The 26,483-nt window shown below is 41.3% G+C and overlaps 1 protein-coding gene across 3 annotated transcripts in view; it reads left to right on the top strand.

The window, feature by feature from the left end:
- Window positions 1-26,483, top strand: part of MAP3K21 (mitogen-activated protein kinase kinase kinase 21) — a 66,688-nt gene that overhangs the window by 27,605 nt on the left and 12,600 nt on the right. For all 3 annotated transcript variants that reach the window (XM_011287217.3, XM_011287216.3, XR_006586900.1), the window contains exons 5-6: window positions 9,117-9,357; window positions 17,135-17,257. In XM_011287217.3, the coding sequence (XP_011285519.3) occupies window positions 9,117-9,357; window positions 17,135-17,257 (364 nt within the window). The remainder of the gene's footprint in view (window positions 1-9,116; window positions 9,358-17,134; window positions 17,258-26,483) is intronic.

Raw genomic sequence — 26,483 nt, 5'->3', positions numbered from 1 at the left:
GCTAGACACCCCCCCCAGACACACACACACACACACACACACACACACACACACACACACACACACCCTTTTATCTCCAAAGCAGTACTTTGCTAGAGAAACTGGGAAAGTATAATTTTTGAACCTTTTAGTATGATGAGTTAAGTTCCGGTTGGCTTGTTTATTTTTTTTTTTAATTATTTTTTTTTTAACATTTATTTATTTTTGGGACAGAGAGAGACAGAGCATGAACGGGGGAGGGGCAGAGAGAGAGGGAGACACAGAATCGGAAGCAGGCTCCAGGCTCTGAGCCATCAGCCCAGAGCCCGACGCGGGGCTCGAACTCACGGACCGCGAGATCGTGACCTGAGCTGAAGTCGGACGCTTAACCGACTGAGCCACCCAGGCGCCCCATGGTTTGTTTATTTTAAGAAGCACTAAATAAACATCTATGTGAAACATACCTGAGGCTGCATTTATGCCACCACATACACAGTGAACTAGGAGAAGTAAAGGTATACCCAATTGGAAGGCAGACTGGTTGGGAAGTGAATGCAATTAGCATGGTCTCCTTTGGTGACACAGTGACTTCACGGCCCCTAAGAACCCCAACTTTACAGCATGGTTCTGTGCTATAGGTTCAGCACTAATTTTTTGAAGACCCTTTTGTAGTACTTGAGCATTTTGATGAATCAAGCCTTACTCTGCCCGTCCAAAGTGTATAATTATCCGAGGGTTAAGTTCTGTTTGTATGTGCAAGAAATGTCTGGGCTAAAGTACAACATCGCAAGTTTTTGATAACCTTTACAAAGCCATGCAGTTGTCCAGGAAGGAATTTTTATACCTCATACATTTGTGATTCTAAAATAGTAGAATTCTTTTTTAAGAGGGCAGTAATGCTTTGCTAAATAAAGAGCCCACTTGCTGATTCAAATTTACAACATTAAAACATGGCTGAGAATCATTCCTTCATGCTAGAGTAACTTGGACTTAGGCAGAGAGGCTCTGTATTACATGTCTAGACTTTTATATTGACTGTAATACTAAAGGCCTATGGTCAACCCAAGTGCAAAGAGGGAATAACAAGCTGTGGTTTGAATATATGTGCATAAACATTTCTTTTTTTTTTTTTTAACGTTTATTTATTTTGAGACAGAGAAAGACAAAGCATGAACGGGGGAGGGTCAGAGAGAGAGGGAGACACAGAATCTGAAACAGGCTCCAGGCTCTGAGCTGTCAGTGCAGAGCCCGACGCGGGGCTCGAACTCACAGACCGCGAGATCGTGACCTGAGCTGAAGTTGGACGCTTGACTGACTGAGCCACCCAGGCGCCCCATGCATAAACATTTCTTGACCTGGTTTTTATAATACTGTGCGTGACACCAAGACATCGCATGCCCAGATTCTGTCTTTGAGAAGCTTAGGTCTACTGTTGTCTTACTGAATTGGGAATCACTCCCAGGCATGTCACAGGGTCTCCCCAACGTGCAAATTGTTTTCTAAAAAATACGTACAACTTAAAACCGTGTCCATGGGGAAACTGTTGTGAGTTTCAAGGTTGTTCTGTTTTGTGTTTTCCCAGCAAACATGTACTGACTATGTACTGTGTGCTGGGAGCAGTATTAGAGTCCTGGGATACAAAGATAATTACGACAGTCTCTTTTCTTAAGGTCCTTAGAACGGACCTTAAGGTCCTTAGGCTAGGGGTCTGGGATCTTGTGGACAAGTTTTTAAAAGGGGCTAGACGTGGATCTTGGCACCATTTTCCAACCAAACACCGAAGTCAGAACCCACCCCTCACCCCCACCCGATCTTCCTTCATTCTGCTTTCTTCTTTCTGTGACGGACAGATTACTGTTCTCATTGGTACCCGGCCTCCGAGGGCTTTGAAGATGTTTCTGGTGGTCTCCTGTGTGACAGAGACCATCAGTGGGAATCCCTCCCCTAATCCCTGTTGTCCTTGCTTTACCACCTGCGTCACTGCAACAGCATCCCACCTGGTTGCCCTGCGTCCAGTCTTGCTCCCCCAATTGGTCCCCTCACTTCGAGTGGCCCTTCTACAATGCAAATCTGAGCATCCTTCTTCAGCGGCCAATTTCTTTCCCTTATTAATTTCCTTTGTCCTTCCATATGTAGCCTCACTGTGTCCCAACTGTCCTGAATTCCATTCAGTTCCTCTGATGCCACCACACTCTTGACCTTCGGTCTCCAGATACATGCTCTTGTGCGTCCAGAATATTGTTCCCTCCTTAGCTTCTCACCCCACCTCACAGTTGCTGGCTCCTTGACTGTGAATCCTTTGTAGCTCCCTCCCCTCACCCAGATGCACCAGATAAGCTGTGTGTCACAGCATCCCACACTCAGCTGGCGCTGAGTCTGACTTCTTGGTTTGCCATTTCTGCTAGATAATATATTAGTCAGCTACACTATCTTATTCTTGGTCATTTTCATCCACGGCATTGAACAGAGTACTCAGCACATGATAGATAGTAAATAAATACGTTACATTAACCTACGCAAAGTTTCTTAATATCCTGAATGTATTCTAACCTGAAATGTATTCTAGTAGGTGAGTGATACTAGAGATTATCATTACCACCGTTATTACTCAAGGGAAACAGGGAATTTAGATGTATGTATTGGAAATCTGTTCTGAATCGTATGCCATCGAAGAGGTTTACAACTCAGCTGTTTAACTTCTACTTATATATTCTTGAGGGACACCCACGTGTGCCCGGGGAAGTTTTGGTTGTTCACTGAAGCGTGGTTTGTGATAGTGAAAACCTGGGATTGGCCTCAGTATCCATGAACAGGGAACAGATGCCCAAACTACTGTGTATTGATCCAGTATATTCAGTATTGATTCGGACTGGAAATCTTCAAACCAGTCAAAATGAATGAATTCTAGCTACATGTTGCAACGAGGATAAATCTCAAATGTAAAATTGAGTGGAAAAAGTGAGTTGCAGAAGGATAGTTACGCTAGATACCATTTATGGAAATTGGTAAAACACATAAACCAGTGCCATTCAGATGTACCGGAAGTCTGAAGGTCTGGATGAGGGAGGGTTACAGGGCAACCAAGGAACCACAGACAAGAAGAGGGAGAGGAGAGAATTTAGAGCGTGCTGCACATGAGACTTTAGCAGATCTGAAACGGATGAGGTAAAACCTTAGCATCTGTCAAATATTGACAGTGAGTGTATGGGTATTTGCTGTTCTCTCTGATTGTAGTATATTTTAAATATTTCCTAATTTTAAGTGATTAAAGGTTAGAGAGAAATATGTAAACTGCTGAAGTCACTTATTTTTTCCTGAAGTCATTTTTTTTTCAAGTAGTAGACTTAGGTAATTCAGCCCCTTCTTAGATTTTTCAGTATTTTGTAAGTTGGAAAATACAAAACCGGCAGATGCAGCCTTAGACAGTGGGTTTGACTGTTGGCATCAGGTTTTAAAGAGCCTCCCAAGGAAGATGGCCTGGAAGGCAGAAGGAGGACCTGGAAATCAAGTCTGGACAAAGAAAAGAAGGGGTGCAGAAGGGAATGGTAATTGCAGGGGCTACCCTGGAATACTGGAAGAACTCAGAGGGTTCATGTTGCAGAGTTTGGAAGTAGGGCCTCTTGGGTCAAAGCTCCAGGGATTAAAGTGTGGTCTGGTGGGGCGCCTGGGTGGCTCAGTTGGTTGAGTGACCAACTTTGGCCCAGGTCATGATCTCGCAGTTTGTGAGTTCAAGCCCTGCATCAGGCTCTGTGCTGACAGCTCAGAGCCTGGAGTCTGCTTTGGATTCTGTATCTCCCCTTCCCTCTGCCCCTCCCCTGCTCATGCTCTGTGTGTGTGTTTCTCTCTCTCTCAATAATAAATAAATGTTAAAAAGATTTTTTTTTAATAATAAAATGTGGTCTGGAGAAACGGGAACCCTCTTGTGCTGTTGGTGGGAATGCAAACTGGTGCAGCCGCTCTGGAAAACAGTGTGGAGGTTCCACGAAAAATTAAAAATAGATCTACCCTATGACCCAGCAATAGCACTACTAGGAATTTACCCAAGGGATACAGGAATGCTAATGTATAGGGGCACTTACTTGTACCCCAATGTTTATAGCAGTACCTTCAACAATAGACAAATTATGGAAAGAGCCTAAATGGCCATCAACTGATGAATGGATAAAGAAGATGTGGTTTATATATACAATGGAATACTACTTGGCAATGAGAAAATTGAAAATTTGAAAGAATGGAATCTGGCCATTTGCAGCAATGTGGATGGAACTGGAGGGTATTATGCTAAGTGAAATAAGTCAGGCAGAGAAAGACAGATACGATATGTTTTCACTCATATGTGGATCTTGAGAAACTTAACAGAAGACCATGGGGGAGGGGAAGGGGAAAAATTACAGAGAGGGAGAGAGGCAAACCATAAGAGACTCTTAAATACTGAGAACAAACTGAGGGTTGATGGGGGGTGGGGGAGAGGAGAAAGTGGGTGATGGGCACTGAAGAGGGCACCTGTTGGGATGAGCACTGGGTTTTACAAGGAAACCAATTTGACAATAAATTATATTTAATATAAAAAAATGTGGTCTGGGAATCAACAACTTTCTGATGCTTAGAGCAGGCGGTGGCTCAGTAGACTGCATTCAGCTTCCTTCCCTCGAGGGAGCCACACAGACGAAAGGGGATATCGAAATGGGATTCTAAAAACAATGATAGACTCCTTCCCCCTCCCTTTTTTTAATATAAGTTTTTAGCAGAGTGCCAAAATCCATAGCAGCCTAGCGAAGCGGTTACGACTGGAGCCAGACAGCTGGCTGGACCCGGGGCTCTTCCCTCCCTGCTCACCTCCTCCCCATTAAAGGTCACAGTCACGCTGCCGGCTCCCTGGGGTGGTGTGGGGCTTAACCCGGTGGTGTGTGCACAGGGCTCAGAGCAGTGCCCATTACTTGGCAAGTGCCAAAGAAAGCGGTGGCTTTGATTGGAACCAGAGCAGCTTCTAACAGCCGCTGCCAATCCCTGGCCCAGTCGTTCGGGAAACTGGGCTCCTCTGAGCAGGAAAATGCTTGAAAATGACCGGCCAGATTAGCTTTTAAATCTTGTGTTTCATCGAAGGATTACTTTCCGCGATATTATTAATAGTTTCTTGGAAACTTTAATACATTTCGTTGACTTAACATGGTAGAGAAAAATACTGATTTGTTTTGTTTTGTTTTGTTTTGTTTTGTTTTGTTTTGTTTTGTTTTGTTTTCACACTTCCCCAAATTGTTTTCAGGAATTCTTAGATGTTTAATAGCAAAAATTAAAAAAAAAAAAAAAAAGATTTTGGGGAATGGGAGTGAACTTAGAGGAAAAATAAAAGAAGTCACAGGATTTAAAATTTAGAGGTGATGTTATTAATAACGATAATTTTTATCTAATTTAATTTTAAATTATTGATAATTATTCATGACACTGCCAGATAGAAGGATATCCAATGAATTAATTCTTACTTTACATTGTATAAAAGTCAAAAAGCATCCTTCAAGAATGCGTGTCTTCCCTTTCTCCATGTGGGGGTTTACGGTAGTTTCTTTATTATTCTTTGGAATCATTTTTGAGCTGTCCTCTCATGGCGTCCTTGCTTTCTCCTTTTATGTGATATCTGTTCAGTGCTCCTTGAAATATCACATTTATGGTATCGTATGAGCCTTTGACTCAAAATTGAAGAGAATCTATAATGCTTTTTGGGGGTTTTTTGTTCTTGGATTTTGCTCAAAGGTTTCTTCTCCTTGCGTCTTTCTCGACAGAGTCGAGAGCAGGGTGTACGTGCACTATCTCCCTTTCTCGTTCACTGATTGCTTAAGGTAGGAGGCGTCAGACTTGGAATTAATGGTCAGTAACTTGGCTGTGCTCTGCGTTACTCAGTAAACTGTAGCCTCCACGGATATCGGTTCCTCCCTAAATTCCTGGCTTCTTATCTTTGTGTGTCTGTCTTTGTGCACTGGGTCCATGCACCTGTTTTTGAACCACTATTGGAAGACATACCGCCATTAATGATTAACATCTGCCAGGAATCTGGATTTGCCATTACTAGACTGGCCTGTGCCAAGCAATTAAACAAATATTACTGCTTAGAAATCTCAGCAACCAAAAGAATTTTTGTGTATGCTTCATAATTTCAAAGTATTCGAAGGGGTTCTAATACTCCAGCCTTTTTTTTTTTTTTCTTTTACTTTTGAATGTTTTAAAATGCATTCAGAAAGAAGAGTACTTTGGCTGTTTTCTCTTTGATCTTATTTTTTTCTCTTAAGTCTCGGGCAAGTGTGTGTTTGTTTTTAATTTATAAAGTCATGGCCAGGGGATCCACATTTTCGCCCGGGACCCGGAATTAAAAATGGTTTCTTCTTCAATTATTGTAGTAGTAACACACAAAAAGCCTAATTGAATTTGCTGGCCTTATCTGTACCTTATGCCATTTCATTCCATAATAGCTAATTGGATTGATATCAACACCACTGAAAAGTAATATCTTAAAAGGGCAGACAGTAATGAGTTAGACATTGAAAGTTGACTGGAAAGTATCTTCTGCCCCCAAATACACGACGGTAAGATCTCCAGTTTGGACAAACTGGTTGGAAAAAGTCATCAGTTATATAACAGATTTCAGAATTTTTTCTAATATGTAGCATTTTCTTCGTTTTCCTTTCCTTTCACGTAGTATATAGTAATTTACGTCTGGCATAACATAATGAAGAAATACTGATCTGCTTATAAATAAGAATCAGCTGGTACATATTAGCAGAAGTGACTTGAATATCAACTGGTGTTAAGTAAATCTTTTGCAATTTTGTGAGCTTTGTTTAGAAAAAGCAAATTTTAAGAATGTTTCAAAGGTGGGGGCGCCTGGGTGGCACAGTCGGTTAAGCATCCGACTTCAGCCAGGTCACGATCTCGCGGTCCCGGAGTTCGAGCCCTGCGTCAGGCTCTGGGCTGATGGCTCAGAGCCTGGAGCCTGTTTCCGATTCTGTGTCTCCCTCTCTCTCTGCCCCTCCCCCATTCATGCTCTGTCTCTCTCTGTCCCAAAAATAAATAAACGTTGAAAAAAAATTAGAAAAAAAAAAGAATGTTTCAAAGGTGAATTTCAGCCCACTTTGCAAATTAACAATAAATTCAGAATTCGTTTGATCTGAATAAATAATTTTTTTTGTTTTTTTTTTAGAACTCCTCAGTGTCTTCTTGATATTATTATATTTATTTACGGAATGAGGGTCTTCTGTGTTTCCTCTGTGATAATTGTACTGACAGCCTCCATGTATTCATTGAGCCCTTCTATAAAAAGTCCAAGGGATTAGCAGACTTGAGTTGACATTTTAATCCCATGCCTCAGCTCTGGTTTCTTCCATGAACCTCTATTTTAGAGTGTTTTGTTTTTTTGTTTTGTTTTGTTTTGTTTTGTTTTTTTCTGTATCAGTATTCTTGACATGGGCTGTATCAAGTGTGGCTGCTTATATAAAGTGTGATATGTTTGCCCAGTCCTCGGGGCTCTCACAGCTCCTAGCTCAAAGCTACATCTGAGCTGGCATCTATAGTTTCTAACAAAGCTTCTGGTGTTAGGACAGTCTAAGATTAAATTTTCTGGAGCAGTGTAAATAAAAGTTTGCAAATGCCTTGATTTCAGTATGACTGCTTGATTTAGTAGCAGGGCAATCAGGAAGAGAAAGAAGTTCAGCACTAAAAGGAACATTTATGTCTCTGGTAAAGAAGAGAACATTTTAGGGGCGCCTGGGTGGCTCAGTCATTAGGCATCTGACTTCGGCTCCGGTCGTGATCTCATCGCTCGTGAGTTCGAGTCCCGCGTTGGGCTCTGTGCTGATGGCTCAGAGCCTGGAGCCTGCTTCCGATTCTGTGTCTCCCTCTCTCTCTGCTCCTCTTCCGCTCACACTCTGTCTCTCTCTCAAAAATAAGTAAACATTAAAAAAAAAAAAGACACACATAACATTTTATAGAAATGAAATAAGAGTGGAAGTGTGATTTTAAAACTTGGTAGAGTTCTTGGTTTTACTATTGAGTACTTTTTTCCTAATAGGAACAGTCAGTCTTTGAACAACACAGGTTTAAACTATGTGGGTCCACTTATATGTGGCTTTTTTCAATAAATACAGTACAGGACTGTAAATATATCTTCTCTCCATTATTATTAAACATTTTCTTTTCTATAGCTTCGTTTATTGTAAGAATACACTCTGTAATACATATAACATACAAAATACATGTTAATTGACTATGTGGTTGGTAAGACTTCTCAGCAACAGTAGGCTATTATTAGTGGTTATGTTTTGGAGGCTCAAAAGTTATATATGGATTTTCCATGGCAAGGTGGGGGTGGGGAGGGTCAATGCTCCCAACTCAGTGTTCTTCAAGGATTAACTGTATTCTTTAATTCATGGGCTTTCTATGAAGCTAAATAATTCTGAAACCAAAGCCAAGTTTTGGAAGTTAGACTTTAATTGTGACAGAGCGGCCTTCATGAGCTAATTCATGCGATCTGTGTCAGAAGTGATACTTCTCATTCATCCATGGGGTCCTGAAAAATTCATTTTCCAGGGGCTTACAATTTTAGGGATGCTCATTTTCATTTCTCTTGGGCCTTCCGCTGCCTTCTGACCCATTAGCTTTGTTGTTCCTGGAATCTCTCCACCACAATGTTCTAACCCCTAAGCAAATCCTTAAATAACCCAACGAAGTTCTTCCCAGGTAGAGAAATCTGAACTGTGGTCTTTCATGAGTAGAATGATTCTCCTTTAATCAGTCAAGTCTTACCATTTGGCTTTATTTGGGAAATGGGTCGATCACCTCTGTCCTCTGTTACTCTATGTTACTGAACACTTTCCGTGTCAGGTGATCGTGAGGGCCAGCGATGAGGAGGGAGAAGTGTTAAAATCGGGTTCGAAAAATTGGTGACGCCTTTTGGGGACCCTGAGACTCAGGACGCAGAGCGCAGGCGGATTGCTTGTAGTCTGAGTCAGTGCTGGGCCGGGGAGGTCTTAGCTCCCGCTGTCCTGATCGCCAAGGCTGCTGCCCCGGGAGGACCTGGGCGGCGGGGGGCTGAGCTGGAGAAGAGCCACCCCCGCTTGCTTCTTGCTTACACCGCGTGCTCTGTGCCCCAGGAGCTGCGGTCCCGCGAGGAGGAGCTGACCCGGGCCGCCCTCCAGCAGAAGTCCCAGGAGGCGCTACTCAAGCGGCGGGAGCAGCAGCTGGCCGAGCGGGAGATCGACGTGCTGGAGCGGGAGCTCAACATTTTGATCTTCCAGTTAAACCAGGAGAAGCCCAACGTCAAAAAGAGGAAGGGAAAGTTCAGGCGGAGTCGGTTAAAGCTCAAAGACGGACATCGCATCAGCTTACCTTCAGGTATGCGCTCGTCTGCGTGTGTCGCAAGAGTTTTGAATGTCATCTGTGTGATGGGCTTCTTTGTTGTCTCCAGCCCGGGAAGGCACGGCAGGATGAGATTTTTTTTTTTTTAACATTTATTTATTTTTGAGACAGGGAGAGACAGAGCATGAACGGGGGAGGGTCAGAGAAAGAGGGAGGCACAGAATCCGAAGCAGCTCCAGGCTCTGAGCTGTTGGCACAGAGCCCGACACAGGGCTTGAACTCACAAACCGCCAGATCATGACCTGAGCTGAAGCCAGACGCTTAACCGACTGAGCCACCGGGTACCCCAACAACACTTTTCTTTTATATAAAGTATGTATACATTGTCTCATAAAATTACTTATCACAAACTACTGGAAACCTCCCAACATAATGTGACTTTTTGGATTATTGCCAACGCCCTCAGTCAGAAAATCGCTGATGTGTGGCCATGGTGAGTACACAGTATACGTTATTGATTATTTGGTTTGATGTAGTGGAAGCAGGCTGTGTGTGGTCCTTCCTCCCTTTACCTTTGACCTCTCTGGAGGAAAAAAAGATCTTTTTTCAGGATCTCTTCGGATGTTTGCTTTTTAGCCAAAGTGTAACTTGGGGGACCACTGACTGTGCTGTCTTGTGGGTCCCACATAATTTAAAAGAAACTGTTTTATTTATGATGAGGCTTCTGCTTTCAAGTGTAGATGATAGAAAAATTCAGAATTTCTCCAGGTCTTGGCTCTGTCAGCCTTCTATCTGTGTTGCGACTAGGTTATGCTAATTAATATTCACCGATTCCCTGGGAGACTTGGGAGAGTCATGGCTAATGAGAAACTGATGGAAAATAAACTTGGAAGAAAAAAATTAAATCATTCCCGTGATTCTTTACTCTTCAGTGGTAAGGTGATTAAAGCAAACGTCTCAGGATTCCTGAGGTCACTGTCACTCCTGCTTTTCATCTCAAATCGTGTTTCCGCGATATCTTGTCTTCACTCGAAGCAGACCAAATATATTCGACTATTTTTGCTAGATTTATATTGTTCCTGGATTACATTCTCCCTTTCTGAGAATTTGTTCTACATTTATTTGCCTTATGGCATTCAATAAAAGATTTCCCATTAAAACATACCCCAAAAATCTGCTATAGTCCTAATCCATTTTCAAAGAATGAAATTGTTTCTTTAATTTAGCATGGGGTTTACCTCTTCTGGCCACAAGGTGTTGCTACATTGTTGTCAGGTTGTTACTGCTCTGGAAACTGATTCTCTTTAGATTCCCCCAACTTTTCACTCCCCCCCCACACACACATATACACAGGTACATATATATACATACACACACATGTACACATACACATACACACAATTTACTTGCATAGTGTCCCAAAGTAGGATACATATCCAAAGATCCAAAGAGAAAAATGATAACTGTAACAATAGTTACTTATTTCCTCCAGGAATTTTGCTTAGTATAGAAGAGAAAGCGATTATTTGCACCTCCAAGGAACTTACTGTCTTCTAGAAAATTCTTTGAGTTACCAAATGTTAGTACTGTTTAGCAGTACACTATTAAGGAAGAAACATCTGCTAGACAGCAGCTCGAATGGCGGTGGTAGTTTCTTTTCAGCGTACAAATTGCTTGAACCCTTTTTGCAGGAAATTTTCCCTATGTGTAACTAGCTTAAAAATTTTCTCAGAAGCATATTGGAGACTCCTACAAACTGACCTTTAATATTTGTGCCTCTCCCTCTTCCAAAAACTTGTTATTAAATGTGAAAAATTAGCTCATCATAATTTTGTCCTTCAGAATCACTGAGGATAACTTTTAATCTTAGGACTATTTATAGCTGTGATGACTTACCCACTAGAAAACTCCAACGTAATCCTTCCGCTGGCAGTCCTTTATGGGCACTCCCCAAACAAGGGTGGATGCTTATAAAATGAGACGACATAATCTACAAAAGTGTAGACGATATCATCTACATAAAGTATAAATTGTACTTTGTGAATTCTTGGAACTTGTTGGAATCTTAGAGTGATCACGGTAGATGTATTTCTATGGTGACCACTTTGTACCACGTGCTCTGCCTTATGTTTATCTCAGGCCAAAGTTGTATGTTTAGAACCTATAAAATAAGGCAAAGAAGGTTTGAAGCCTTCAAATTTGGTATCTTTCAAAAGCAATGGGATCCTAATTTTAACCACTTCAGAAATGCCAAAAGCCGGCCACAGTCATCTTCCTTCACGTGTGCACATGTGAGAGTGTGTGTGTGTGTGTGTGTGTGTGTGTGTGTGTGTGCAAATGCTACTATTTGCAGGGTCAAATGATTATTCCCACTGATACTGTCATGAAACATCAATATTGCCAATAAAAACACAAGTATAGTTTTACTCAAAAGTCTGGGGACCTCATGAGAATCTGCCATGAGAAAATTATTCTCTCAAGTAGGATGAAAAACTGAACATCAGCCAGTTTTCCTAAATGTAGAACTGGGACAAAGTCAACCTTTCCCCAACTCACAGGGACAAGGGTATTTATAATAATATTTGGGGGACCCCTGAGTAGCTGAGACAGTTGAATGTCCGACTTTTGATTTTGGCTCAGGTCGTGATCTCATCGTAGTGAGATCGAGCCCAGAGTGGGGCTCCATGCTGAATGTGGAGCCTGCTTGGGTTCTCTCCCACCCTCTGCCCCTCCCCATGCATGTGGTCTCTCTCTCTCTCTCTCTCTCTCTCTCTCTCTCTCTCTTCTCTCTCCTCTCTCCACTCCTCTCTCTCAAACAAACAAAAAGAATATTTTCTTTATGTTTAAGACATAAATAGTCCAGGAGTGCCTGGGTGGCTCAGTCAGTTAAGTGTCTGGCTTCGGCTCAGGTCATGATCTCCTGGTTCGTGGGTTCGAGCCCTGCATCAGGCGCTGTGCTGACAGCTCAGAGCCTGGAGCCTGCTTTGCCTTCTGTGTCTCCCTCTCTCTCTGCCCCTCCCCACTTTCTCTCTCTCTCTCTCTCTCTCTCTCTCTCTCTCACTCTCTTTCAAAAATGAATAAACATTAAAAAAAATTTTTTTAACTTAGACTCCTTTTTTTGTGAGAGAGAAATTATTTAGACTTTTCCAGGAGATCAGAAGCACTCTGAATCTTAGGTATTGTTAAAATCCAGTTTAGTACTTGTGCTACTCCTCCTTGGCCTTACAGATGTTCTCTGCTGGTCACCTGGCCATCCCTTGTTCCACCTGGTTTATCGTTCCCATGCTGTGGTCTGGTTCTAGGTTCTAGTTCTGAGGGCTACAAGAACACAGCCGCCGTCTGCTCTGCTCTGGGCTGGTGGCTCCTCCTTCTCCAAAACTCGTGGGGAATTTGCTTCCAGTGTTCTGACGTATCATGGGGCTAGCTGAACCTTTATAAAGCACTTCAGTCTAAAATAAACTCTTTCGGGGCGCCTGGGTGGCGCAGTCGGTTAAGCGTCCGACTTCAGCCAGGTCACGATCTCGCGGTCCGTGGGTTCAAGCCCCGCGTCAGGCTCTGGGCTGATGGCTCAGAGCCTGGAGCCTGTTTCCGATTCTGTGTCTCCCTCTCTCTCTGCCCCTCCCCCGTTCATGCTCTGTCTCTCTCTGTCCCAAAAATAAATAAATGTTGAAAAAAAAAATTTTTTTTTAAATAAATAAATAAATAAAAATAAAATAAACTCTTTCATACCTACGGGTAAGACTGTTTCTCTTAACCTTCCCCCACCCGCCAATCAGTCCAATCACCTGCTGAACTGTTCTCTCACATCCGATCTTTATTCAGACTGCTCTCTGCCGGGTCAGGTCTTGGTAGATGAAGGAAGCCTCCCATCTGCTACTTCGTTTCCACTTGTTTTGTCTTCCAAACCACCCTACACCCAGCTGTGTATTTTTCAGCAATTGACTGTAAGTGAGCACCAGTCGGATTCTGTTGTAAAACCTTACACCATTTTCGCCTTCAACAAATACTTGAGGATTTACCGTGATCAAGTAATAGGGATTGCGAAAAAATAAACATGGTCTCTGCCCTTACATTACTTATAAATGTAAACAGATAAAATATTGATTCAGCAGAGATTTACTGAGTATCTTTCATGGGCGAGGCATTTCGCCAGCCTGCGCTGGGGTCGTACTGTGATGGAGTCTATATGGCCCCTGTCAGCGTAGAGCTGACACTGTATTGGGAGGGGAGTGAAACTTAAGCTAATAATTAAATACTTACTTACTTGATAAAATTATTAACTGCTATGAGGGAAAAGTCATATGACGGTGAGTAGTGGAAAGATGTCACCTGCTTTACGAAGATCAAGAGAGTTGTCCTAAAGAAGTAACATTTAAGTTGAGATTTGGGGGCACCTGGATGGGTCAGTTGGTTAAGTATCCAGCTCTTAATTTCGCCTCAGGTCACAATCCCAGGGTTGTGAGATCGAGCCCCTCGTATGGAGCCTGCTTGAGGTTCTCTCTCTTCCTCTCTCTCTGGCCCTCTTCTGCTCCAGGTGTTCTCTCTCTCTCTAAAAAAAAAATGAAAGTAAAAGGATTCACAAAAATTTTTATTTTTTTTAATGTTTATTTTTGAGAAAGAGCGTGTCTGAAGGCTCTCCCTCTCCACTTTCGTGAGTGGGGGAGGCGCAGAGAGAGAGGGAGACACAGAATCTGAAGCAGGCTCCAGGCTCTGAGCTGTCAGCACAGAGCCCGATACAGGGCTCGAACTCACCAACCACGAGATCATGACCTGAGCTGAAGTCAGACGCTTAACCGACTGAGCCATGCAGGCGCCCCGGCAAAAATTTTAAATTGAGACTTGAAATAAGACTTGACTGAATAAAGAGGGAGAAGGAAGAGAGCACATGCAAAGAAGGCTTGGTTCCTGCCAGGAACTGAGAAAGACCCGTGTGGTTTGTCCTGGGTTCAGCAAACTGCACACTGTGGGCCAAATCTACCCTACCACACCTGTTCTGTGCAGCCCACAAGCTAAGAGTGGCTCACGCACTTTTAGATACTTGAAAAGAATAAGAAGAACAATATTTCATGGTACGTGAACATTACATGAAATTTAAATTGCCATTTCCATAAGCAAGTTGTATTGGAACACATTTATGTCTATTGTATGATTGATTTCTTGCTAAATCAACAGATGTGAGTAATTGTGACAGAGGCCATGCATTTCCTATGTGGCACTTGACAGAAAAAGTTTGCCGACCCCTGGTTCAAACCATGGCAAGTGACAGGAGAACAGGGCAGGATGAGGCTAGAGGCACGAAGAACCCCGAGTGTGTTAGCATTTTGATCTCTGTAACTTAAGAACTTAAATAACTTAAGGGCGCCTGGGCGGCTCAGCCCCTTAAGCGCTGACTCCATCTCAGGTCATGATCTCATGGCTGGTGAGTTCGAACCTGGCGTCGGGCTCTGTGCTGACAGTGCAGGGCCTGCTTTGGATTCTGTGACTCCCTCTCTCTCTCTGCCCTTCTTCCCGCTCATGCTCTCTCTCTCTCTCTCTCTCTCTCTCTCTCTCTCTCTCAAAAAAAAAAAAAAAAAGCAAAGCCTTTGAAGGGTTTTCAGCAGAGGAATGGCATGGTCTGGCATACGTTTTTAAAATGCATCTGACTGCTGTGAGCTAGACGAGAGGGGCCCAGGGGAGAGGTGCAGGAAGATCAAGAGAAAATGTGGCAGGTTCGGCGTGGAATGATGGATGCCGTAGAGATGGAGAGAACAAAAAGAATGACTAACCTGTATCTACTGAACATGTATTATGCCAGGAGCCCCGAGCTAAATATTTTCTGTACTTCTTTGTATTTAATTTTTCATAGCTGTCCTACAAAGTAGGAATCATTATTTATTATTCAGTTTTGTATATGGAGACATCGAGACCCCAGGAAGTTAAGTCACCTCTCGAAAATCCACGTGGCTGGGAAGTGGTAAGCTGGGATTCTGATGTGGAGTTGGCTGCTTCCAGAAGCCAGAATATAAATTTCTCAATGATAGCTCTGACATGAATCTGTAACCCCAAATTTACAAGCTATTTTGTGTTTAATTGGATATGGAGGGTGGGGGAGGAGACAGTATTAAAAATTTGCAGGCGTCTAACATGAATGATTGGATAGATGTCTGGGCTACCAAATTCCAGCTTCCCCTCTTTCCAAACACTGGGTGGTTCTTTAAAGTTCTTTAAAGCATAAAGTATAGGGGCGCCTGGATGGCTCAGTTGGTTAAGCATCCGACTTGGGCTCAGGTCATGATCTCATGGCTCGTGAGTTCGAGCCCCGCGTGCATCTCTGTGCTGACAGCTCAGAGCCTGGAGCCCACTTCGGATTCTGTATCTCCCTCTCTCTCTGTCCCTCCCCTGCTCTCTCTCTCTCTCTCTCTCTCTCAAAAATAAACATTAAAAAATTTTTTTTTAAATAAAGCATAAAGTATAGTTTTCAGAAAGGAAAATTATAGCTCTCTTTCAAATGTGAAATGGACACGTGTCCAAGATTTTTATTCAACTCGTTAATAACCAGAGAACCAGTTAAAATTGGTTTCATTGAGAATTTGAGCAGCTAAGTATGTACGGGCAATTTAATAAGGGGATGTTAGGGTTAGATTGCTAGGTTAAATACAAATCTGGTTAGTGCCCAGGATGGCAGTAACCAGAACCTTGGGGATTGTCTTTCACACCAGACAGAAATTGTTGGTATTGCCACCAGATAGAATCTACAAGTTAACCTCTGCCCCGACGGAGTTGTAAAAATTAGCCCTGTCAAGAGAAAGTCAAAGGTTAAGCTCAGCCGTGCACTCTGAAACAACACCCAATAATTTCCTTTACCTGGGTCTAAGGTTTTGATAACTTTCTTACAGTTGACAGAGTTTTCCCAGACACCCTCCACTTCCCTCTGGTCACATTACCCCTTCTGTATATTCCCATATTGTCCACATACTCTTCTGTGGCAGCTGCCCATATTAAGGTTGGGTCAGATTAACTATGATTTGTAGGGTATGTTGACCACAAAATGCTTTTAACTGAGACAGGGTTGGGGAGTTTTCCTTGACCCTCTTAGGGTCCCTGTCTGGGTCTGAAAATCAGACTGTCAAGGACAGATTAACAGGGGGAAAAAAAGCAAAGCAATTATTTAACGTGCATTTTATACAACAAGGGAGCCTCCCTAAGGAAATGAAGACCCCGTAAAAACAGAACAGAGTATTTTTATGCTAGATTTGATGAAGAGTGGACAGTCGTGAGGAAATGTGATAGGTTAAGGGGGAGTATTGGGGGGAGTGTTTTGTCCTGAACCCCCCCCCCCGCCTTAGCGTTAACTGCATTTTCTGTTTTAATCACCACAGCGATCTGTGCAATGTTGGTTGTTTCTAACAGTTGAGGAGACCAGTTCAGAGAGGTCTGAGGTCCAGACTCGTCTGAGGTCCAGAGTTTGCTAGTGACAGAACCAAGGCTCATTTAAGTCCAAGGCGTCTCCTCTTCTAATTTTGTTTATAATCATATCAGGCTACACAAAGGTAACTCTTCTTCCCAGAAGATGGTTCGATTCTGCAAGTACTCAGTGTCTCATTGTTCTGTATGTATCTGACCGTACCTAACCTATCGTAGGCTCTGAGTCATTATTTATTGACTTGAACCCTGAATGGAAGAGAAGAAGGAAACCAAGCAACAGAGCCAGAGATACCTGCCTTCATACCCTTGGGCAGTTTTTGCTTTTGTTGCTTTGTGCTGATGAAAGTGGCCATGAATGGAACTTAAAAACCACGAAACCTTAATTCTTCCTTGTTTCCATGTCCCACAGATTTCCAGCATAAAATCACCGTGCAGGCCTCTCCCAACTTGGACAAACGGAGGAGCTTGAACAGCAATGGTTCCAGTCCGCCTAGTAGCCCCACGGTGATTCCTCGGCTTCGAGCGATACAGCGTAAGCTTTCTCCCCCAGCCCAGGGGCTCCTGGGGGGGATTTCCGTCGTGAACCGACTTGGATTCCATCCAGTCTGAGGTGTATTATTAAAGGTCCTTGTAACGAACACGTGATGTCACATAGATGTCACAACCATTCAGAAAACGAAATTTGGTCTGACATTTCTTAGTCTAATTTTCTTTTTCTTTTTTGAATTGAGATATAACTGATACGTAACATTATATTAGTTCCAGGTATACGACGTAAGTAATCAATATTTGTATATACAGTTGATCTTTAAACAACATGAGGTTTAGGGCCACTGAACACCCACCCACCACGCAGTGCAGTTGAAAATCCACATAGAACTTTTGGCTCCCCAGAAACTTAATGGATAATAGCCTACTGTTGACTACAAGTCTTACTGATCACATCAAGAGTCAATCAACAAATATTTTGCATGTTACATGTATCATATATGGTATTCTTATAATAAAGTAAGCTAGAGAAAAATATTATTAAGAAAATCATACATATACCAGACTGTACTGTATTTATTAAAAAAAAAATCAGCATGTGAGTAGACCTACACATTTCAAACCCATGTTGTTGAAGGGTCACATGTTTTGCAAAATGATCACCACAATAAGTCTGGCTAACATCGGTCACCATACATAGTTACAAAATTTATTTTTATTTTTCGTATGATGAGAACTCTTAAGATCGACTCTCTTGGCAACTTTCAAATATGCAATACCTTATTATATACCCATGCTCTATGTGACACCCCTGGGACTTATTTTGTACCTGCAAGTTTGTGCCTTGTGACCCCCTTTACCCATTTCATCCACCACCTGCCTCTGGCAACCACCAATCTGTTCTTTGTATTTATGAGTTCTTTTTTCTTTTTTTAATTTGATTCCACATATAAATAAGATCATACAGTATTTATCTGTCTAACTTATCTCCCTTAGCACAAGGCCCTCATGACCCATCCATGTTATTGCAAATGGCAAGATTTCATTCTTTTTTCTGGCTGAATAATATCCCCCTGGATAGATATACCTCATCTTCCTTATCCATTCGTCTGTTGATGGACACTTAGGTTGTTTTCACGTCCTGGCTATTGTAAATAATGCCACCATGAACATAGGGGCACATGTGTATTTTCAAGTTAGTATTTTTGTTTTCTTCAGCTAAATACCCAGAAGTGCAATTGCTGGATCATATGATAGTTCTATTTTTTTTCCAGTTTTATTGAGGAATAATTGACACACATCACTGTATAAGTTTAAGGCATACAGCATGGTGGTTTGACTTCCATATATTGTGAACTGATTACCTCAGTAGGTTTACTGCACATCTTTCTTCTCCGATAGGTAACAATAAAAAGAAAAGAAAGACAAAAAAAGGTAAAAAATGTTTCTCCTCGTGATGGGAACTATTAGGATTGACTCTCCTAATAGCTTTTTTTTTACATCATATGGCAATGGTAGCTATAGTCATCATGCACATTACCTCCTTAGTACTTACTTATCTTTTAATTCAAAGTTTATGCCTTTTGACCACCTGCCTCCAATTCCCCCTTCCTCCACCCTCCACCTCTGGTTACAAGTCTGATCTCTTTTTCTATGATTTTTTTTTTTTTTTTTTTTTTTAGATTCCACATATAAGTGAGATCAGATAGTATTTCTAGGTCCATCCGTGTTGTTGCAAATGGCAAGATCTCCTTCTTTTCTATGGCTGAGTAACCTTCCATTGTATATACACACCGCCTCTTCTTTATCCATTCATCTGTCGATGGGCCCTTGGGTTGTTTCCATGTTTAGGCTGTTGTAAATAATGCTGCTGTGAACATCGGGGTGCAGGTATCTTTTCAGTGTTTTCATTTCCTTTGGGTAAATTCCCATAAGTGAAATTACTGGATAAAATGGCGATTCTATTTTTAATATTTTGAGGAACCTCCATACTATTTTCCACAGTGGCTGCACCAATTTGCAGTCCTACCAGCAGTCCACATCCCTGCCAGTCTTTGTTCTCTCATGTCTTTTTAAGGGTGGCCATTCTAAAAGGTGTGAGGCGATATCTCATTGTGGTTTTGATTTGCATTTCCCTAACGATTGGTAACGATGAGCATCATTTCATGTGCCTGTTGGCCATTCATATGTCTTCTTTGGAAAATGTCTGTTTAAGACATTTGCCGATTTTTAAAATCTGGTTACTTGATTTTTTGCTATTGAGTTTTATGGGTTTGTTAATATACTTTGGTGACTAGCCCCTTCTCAGATGTATGGTTTGCAAATTTGTTTTCCCATTCCGTAAGTTGTCTTTCCACTAGGTTGTTTATGGTTTCTTTTGCTGTGCAGACATTTTTTAATTTGATTATGTTTTGTTGCTTGTGCCTATGGTGTCCTAGCCAAAAAATCATTACCAAGACCCATGTCAAGAAGCTTTATTCTTCTATTTTCTTCTAGGGGTTGCATGGTTTTAGGTCTCATATTTAACTCTTTAATCTACTTTGAGTTAATTTTTATGAATGGTATAAGATATGGTTTCAGCTTTATTTTTTTGCAGGTGAATATCCAATTATCCCAGAACCATCTATTGAAGAGTCTTTTCTCCATTGAGTATTCTTGGCTCCCTTCTCAAGTATTAGTTGACCATACGTAGTTTGGTTTATTTCTGGGCTCTATTCTGTTGGTCTATTTATCTGTTTTTATGCCAGTACCGTATTGTTTTCATGACTATAACTTAATAGCATAGCGTGAAATCAGGGAGTGTGGTACCTCCTGCTTTCTCAGGATTTCTTTGGCTATTTAGGGTCTTTTGTGATTCCATATACATTTTAGGAGGGGTTTTTCTACTTCTGTAAAAAAGGCCATCGGAATCTTGATAGGATTGCATTGAATCCATAGGTGGCTTTTGGTAGTATTGCTACTTTAACAATATTAGTTCTTAAAATCCATGAACACAGGATATTTCCATTCATTTGTGTCTTCTCTGATTTCTTTCATCAATATCTTATAGTTTTCAGAATAGAGATCTTTCACCTCCTTTGTTAGTTTTATTCGTAAGTATTTTATAGCTTTTGATGCCATTGTAAATGGGATTTCTGTATTTCCTTTTCAGAAAACGTGTTGTTAGTGTATAGAAACTCTACTGGTTTTTGTATGTTAATTTTGTATCTTGAAACTTTACTGAATCCATTAATCAGGTCTAACAGGTTTTTTCTTTCAATCTGTAGGATTTTCTATATATAATTTCATCTCATCTGCAAAATAGAATTTTACTTCTTCCTTTCCAGTTTTTATACCTTTTATTTCTTTTTCTTGCCTATTACTCTAGCTAGGACTCCACCACTATGTTGAATAGGAGTGGTGATAGTGGGCACCTTGTTCCTGATCTTAAAGGAAAAGCTTTAAACCTTTCATCATATAGTATAATGTTAAGGGTGGGCTCATCATACATGGTCTTTGTTGTATTGAGGTACATTCCTTCTGTTCCTAATTTGTTAAGACTTTTTGGCATGAATGGATATTGAATTTTGTCAAATGCTTTTTCAGTGTCTGTTGAGATGACTATATGATTCTTTTCTTTCATTCTATTAATGTGATGTATCACATTGATTGATTTGTGTATGTTGAACTATCCTTGCATCCCAGGGATAAATCCCACTTGATCATGGTGAATGACCCTTTTAATGTGCTGCTGAATTTTGTTTGCTGGTATTTTATTAAGAACTTATGTGTCTATATTGATCAGGGATATTGGCACATAATTTTCTTTTCTAGTAATATCCTTTTCTGGTTTTGGTATCAGAGTAAAGATTGCCTAATAAAATGAGTTTGGAAGTGATCCATTCTCTTTGATTTTTTGGAAGAATTTGAGAAAGACTGGTGTTAATTTTCCTTAATGGTTTGGTAAAATTCACAAGTGAAGCCATCTGGTCCTGGACTTTTCTTCTTTGGGATATTTTTGATGACTAATTCAATCTTTTTACTAATAATTGGTCTATTCAGATTTTTTTATTTCTTCCTGATTCAGTCTTGGCAAGTTGTAAGTTTAAGAATTTTTCCATCTCTTGGGCGCCTGGGTGGCTCAGTCAGTTAAGTGTTCGACTTCAGCTCAGGTCATGATCTTGCAGTCTGTGAGTTTGAGCCCCGCGTCGGGCTCTGTGCTGACAGGTCAGAGCCTGGAACCTGCTTTGGATTCTGTGTCTCCCTCACTCTCTGCCCCTCCCCTGCTCATGCTCTCTTTCTCACACAAAAAAATAAATATTAAAAAAAATTTTTTAAAGAATTTTTCCATTTCTTCTAGGTTGTCCACTTTGTTGACACATAGTTGTTCCTGGTACCTCTTATGATCCTTAGAATTTCTGTGGTATCAGTTTTAATGTCTCCTTTTTCACTTATAACTTTGTTGGTTTGCGTTCTTTCTCTTTTTCTCTTGGTTAGTTTAGCTAAGGTTGTGTTCATTTTGTTTATCTTTTCAAAGAACTAACTCTTAGTGTGGTTCATCTTTTCCATTGTGTTTTTGTTGTTGTTCTCTATTTCATTTATTTCTGCTCTAATCTTCATTATTTCCTTTCTTCTGCTAACTTTTGGCTCACTGGTTTTTTTTGTTTTGTTTTGTTTTTCTAGTTCCTTAGGGTGTAGAGTTAGGTTGTTTATTTAGGATCTTATTTTTTTAATATATATATATATATATATATATATATATATACACACATATACATATATATACACATATACACACACACATATATATATATATATATATATATATATATAATTTTTTTTAATGTTTATTTATTTTTGAGTGAGACAGAGTGTGAGTGGGTAGGGGACAGAGAGAGGAAGACACAGAATCTGAAGCAGGCTCCAGGCTCTGAGCTGTCAGCACAGAGCCCAACATGGGACTCAAACCCACAAATCGTGAGATCATGACCTGAGCTTAACAAAGTCAGATGCTTAACTGACTGAGCCACCCAGGCACCCCATTTATGATCTTTCTTCTTAATGTATGCATTTACTGCTATGAATTTCCCTCTTAGAACTGCTTTAGCTGTATCTCATAAGGTCAGATGTGTTGTATTTCATCTTTGTTTGCCTCAAGAAATTTTTTTTCCCCTCTTTAATTTATTCTTTGATCTGTTGGTTGTTCAGGAGAGTGTTGTTTAATTTTCATGTGTTGATGAATTTTCTAGTTTTTCTTTTGTTACTGATTCTGTTCTGCCCTGTGGTCAGAGAAGATACTTGGTAGGATTTTCTTGTATCGCTAAGACTTGTTTTCTGGCCTAACATATGGTCACTATACATAGGCCTGTTGAATGGGCTATGAAGCTTCCCATGGTCTGGTTGGACTGGCTGAAGGATATATTCAGTGATGCGCAGGTAAATGAATTAGATTCACTGCCTGAGTACAACAGAAGTAGCTCTAAGGGTGGTAAAGCTCTTTTTTGTCTTAACTCAAGCGGTCAGACACCCCAAGTTGCCTGACTGAACAAGGCCATTGGCTTTGTTCCGCAAAGTATCAGTTCCACCTACCTGCCTCTTGGCTCAAGTTCTGCCAGCCACACAGCTTCCAGGAGTTATCTCCAGTCCTTCTGGTCAGAGAGGCTTGGAAGATCCTCTTTACAGTGAATGCAGCTATGATTCAGCTCCCTCCCTGGGCAGCGGCAAACTGGGCCCTAGGGCTGACAAAACGAGAGGTGAATCAGGCACATGTGCACACCACAGAACTCGGTCCTGCAGATAAATGAAGCCGGCGGTTGGGACTATTTGGGCCCTGCTAGTATGAACTCAGTCTGCCAAGATCATATGCTGGTTGTTGCAAGCCCCTCCCCCACCCCATCTCCACAGATTCCTAGTGGTTGAGCCCTACAGATTCCCCACTAATCCCCCTGGTGCAAGATAAGATTAAGTGACCTGCAAAAGTGACCCACAATGATGGGAGGGTGCTGTTATCCCCTCTGGGTTCTTGTCTGCCAGAAGAACTGGAAGGTCAGAGGAGACCTCTCTTTGAGGTGCCGCGCTGGCCTGGGGGGCAGGGGCAGCGTGCTCAATGTGTAGCTGCTTCCCTTACCCTTATGATGCAGTCTGTCTTAGTTTCTGAGGTGCTTCAGCCTCACCCCTGTATTCTAGGATTCTTTCGGTGGTGTCTTATTCTCACATACTGTAGCTGTTTGATCTTCCTATGAGGGGGAACAAAGTCAGGTATACCCTGTGTCGCCATCTTGGTCACACTCTGGTGTTTCTATTTTTAATTTTTTGAGGCACTTCCATACTGTTTTCCACAGTGGCTGCACGAATTGACATGCCCACCTGACAGTGCACAGGGTTCATTTACTCTACACCCTTGTCAACACTTATTATTTCTTGTCTTATTGATACTAGCCATTCTAATGGGTGTGAGGTGACATCTCACTGCGGTTTTGATTTGCATTTTCCTGATGATGAGTGATGTTGAACAGTTTCTCATTTGTCTGTTGTCTGTATGCCTTCTTTGGGAAAATGTGTATTCAGATCTGCCCATTTTTCAATTGGATTATTTGGTTTCTTGTTATTGAGGTAAATGAGTTATTTATACATTTTGGATATTAATAGCCTTTATCAGATATGTGATTTGCAAATATTTTCTTCTATTCCATAGATTGCCTTTTCATTTTGTTGATGGTTTCCTTTGCTGTGCAGAATTATTTTCTTCTTTTCACAGTAAAGGTTTTTAGATTCTATGCAATTGGTGATCTGCCCATGCCACCGAGTAGAATACCATACCTTGAGACATTTTGCTAAACATGTCTGTATGTAAAATTTGCATAACCTAATTATATCAGTAGCATATTTATGGATATTTTGAAAAATAAATTCAGGAATTCAAGATTATTTCCATTTCTTTCCTTGTTTTGTGAAGAAAAAAAATTTTGCTTTTTGAGATTTAACTTTCATTTGGTCTGTGTTAGCCAAACCAAGTGCTTCAAAATATCATGTAGTATTTTGGTTTTAGAAAGAAGGTTCAGCCTGGGGGCGTGGGGGGAAGACATATAGCTAATTTGCCTGGCACCTTTGCACAAATAGGGCTTTCAGTTAGACCCTAAATCAAAGTTTAGCGGAATTAAATAAAACTACTGACTCTTTTCAAAAGTGAGTCCAAATAGTAAACTAAGCAAAACAAGAATGTGTTTTATATGTATACATGTGAGGAATCTGGTAATCAGCCTACGTTACCCTATTTAATAATTGACTTGCATCTTCTGCTGTCTCCAACAAACTTAATTCTTTGCTACTTACTATACTTCTTTGGAGAAGAAACATTCTGAAAGAATATTTTCCCTAATCAGGTCTGCAATCAATTTATTTCTTTTTGTTTTAGGGTTTTTGTTTTGTTTTGGTGTTTTTTGTTTGTTTGGTTGGTTGATTGGTTGGTTTTTTTGTAATGAAAACCCTGGCACCAACAAGAGTTTTCTGTTAAAGCTCCCAGGAACCCAGGATACTAGCCTCTTCACAGTTAAAGAGAAATGATCTAAATAAATGTATAGTAATCTGAATAAATGCATAATCTTAGAGTTTAAGGTGCCATCATTTTGTCATAACTAACCCATCTTTCTGAGAAAGCATTTTTCATAAAGCCATAATTTGTACCTTGCTTTTGCCCAGAGTAAGGGCTTAATTAAAGGAACATAAAAGGATAGCAAGGCTGACCTCATAGCCATGTTGAAAGGGCAATGGAACAAGAAGTCATGACCCCTGTTTTTGCCCAGCTGTTTCTCTGCCTTTTTCCATGTTTTCATACTGGTTTTTTTTTTTTTTTTAGACTTTTATTTAGCAATTTTAGGTTCACAGCCAAATTGCGAGGAAGGTACAGAGATTTCCCCTAAACCCCCACCTCACACACACACACACGCACACACACACACACAGCCTCCCCCACTATGACTGCAGTCAAGCCTTTGTTCTACTCCGTGAACCTGAACTGACACATCACCATCATCACCCAGAGTCTGTAGTGTACGTTGGAGTTCACTCTTGGTGTTAGGCATTCTGGGTGTGCACAAATGCACAATGACACGTATCCACCATTATAATATCATAGTATTTTCACTGCCTTAAAAGTCCTCTGTGCCCTACCCATTCACCCTTCCACCCTCAATCCCTGGCAGTGTCGTTTTACTGTCTCCATAGCTTTGCCTTTCTCAGAATGTCCTACTGTTGCAATCCTTCAGTATGTGGCCTTTCCAGATTGCCTTCTTTCATTTAGCAATGCGCATTCAAGTTTCTCCCTTGGCTTTTCCTGGCTTAGCAGCTCATTTCCACCTAGTGCTGCTCAGAGAGTGGTGTTCCATTATCTGGTCAGACCACAGTTTATTTTTACCGACTCATCTGCCGAAAGCCATCTCTGTTGCTTCCAAGTTTTAGTTGGTTCTGTAAAGTCATGTGCAGGATTTTACATGGACATGTTTTCAACTGCTTCAGATAAATACCACTGAGTGTGATTGCTGGTTCACATGGTGCCCGTGCATAGTTCCAGAAGACCCCACCAAACCGCCTTCCTGAGTGGCAGTGCCATTTCACATTCCCACCCAGGGCAAATCAGAGTCCCTGTCTTCGCACTCCTTGGTTGTGATTACGAGCCTCGTGGAAGAGGGGAAGTCATACCTGGATAAGCCTGGCAAGGCCCAAGACTTGTACTGGTTAAACTGAATACTTTTGGGATTTCAAATAAGTTCTAAGCCTATGGGGTTGCAGTACAGCCAGCTCAGGGAACATCCCCACTTTCCCCCAAACACCAAGGTCCTCAGCATCCATTCTCTAAAGTAACAGATGAAAGCATTTGAGTGAAGATATTCCAAACAGGACCAGTTCCATGTGCAGAAGTGTTCTGTTCACGTTCTTTGGCCTGAATCATCGTCTTCTTGTTTCTGACCCCAGATGTTCCCAGCTGTTTCTCTTATCTTCGTTTGTGTGTCCTCTCTGGTCACTAGCTTGTGTGGATGTCCTGTCTTTCCAGCTTAGCAGAGCATGGCAGTTAAGAGCATGGATTCTGGAGCCACACAGCCTGGGACTGAATCCCAACTCTGGCTCTACTCCACTGTGGTTTTGGACAAGTTTCTTAACCTCATCGTGCTTCAGATTCTGTTTTCTGTAGACTGGGGACGATAGTTGTTTAAAAGGGTCAAGTGTATACACGTGGTAAGAGCTCTGTGTGTACTGGCAGTTGTTTTGATCATTATTTTTATTATTATTATTAT

Source organism: Felis catus, chromosome D2, assembly GCF_018350175.1.
Source record: "Felis catus isolate Fca126 chromosome D2, F.catus_Fca126_mat1.0, whole genome shotgun sequence".
Classification (NCBI taxonomy): domain Eukaryota; kingdom Metazoa; phylum Chordata; class Mammalia; order Carnivora; family Felidae; genus Felis; species Felis catus.
Note: the sequence above shows the minus strand (reverse complement) of the source record. Positions and strands in the feature narration are given on the sequence as shown.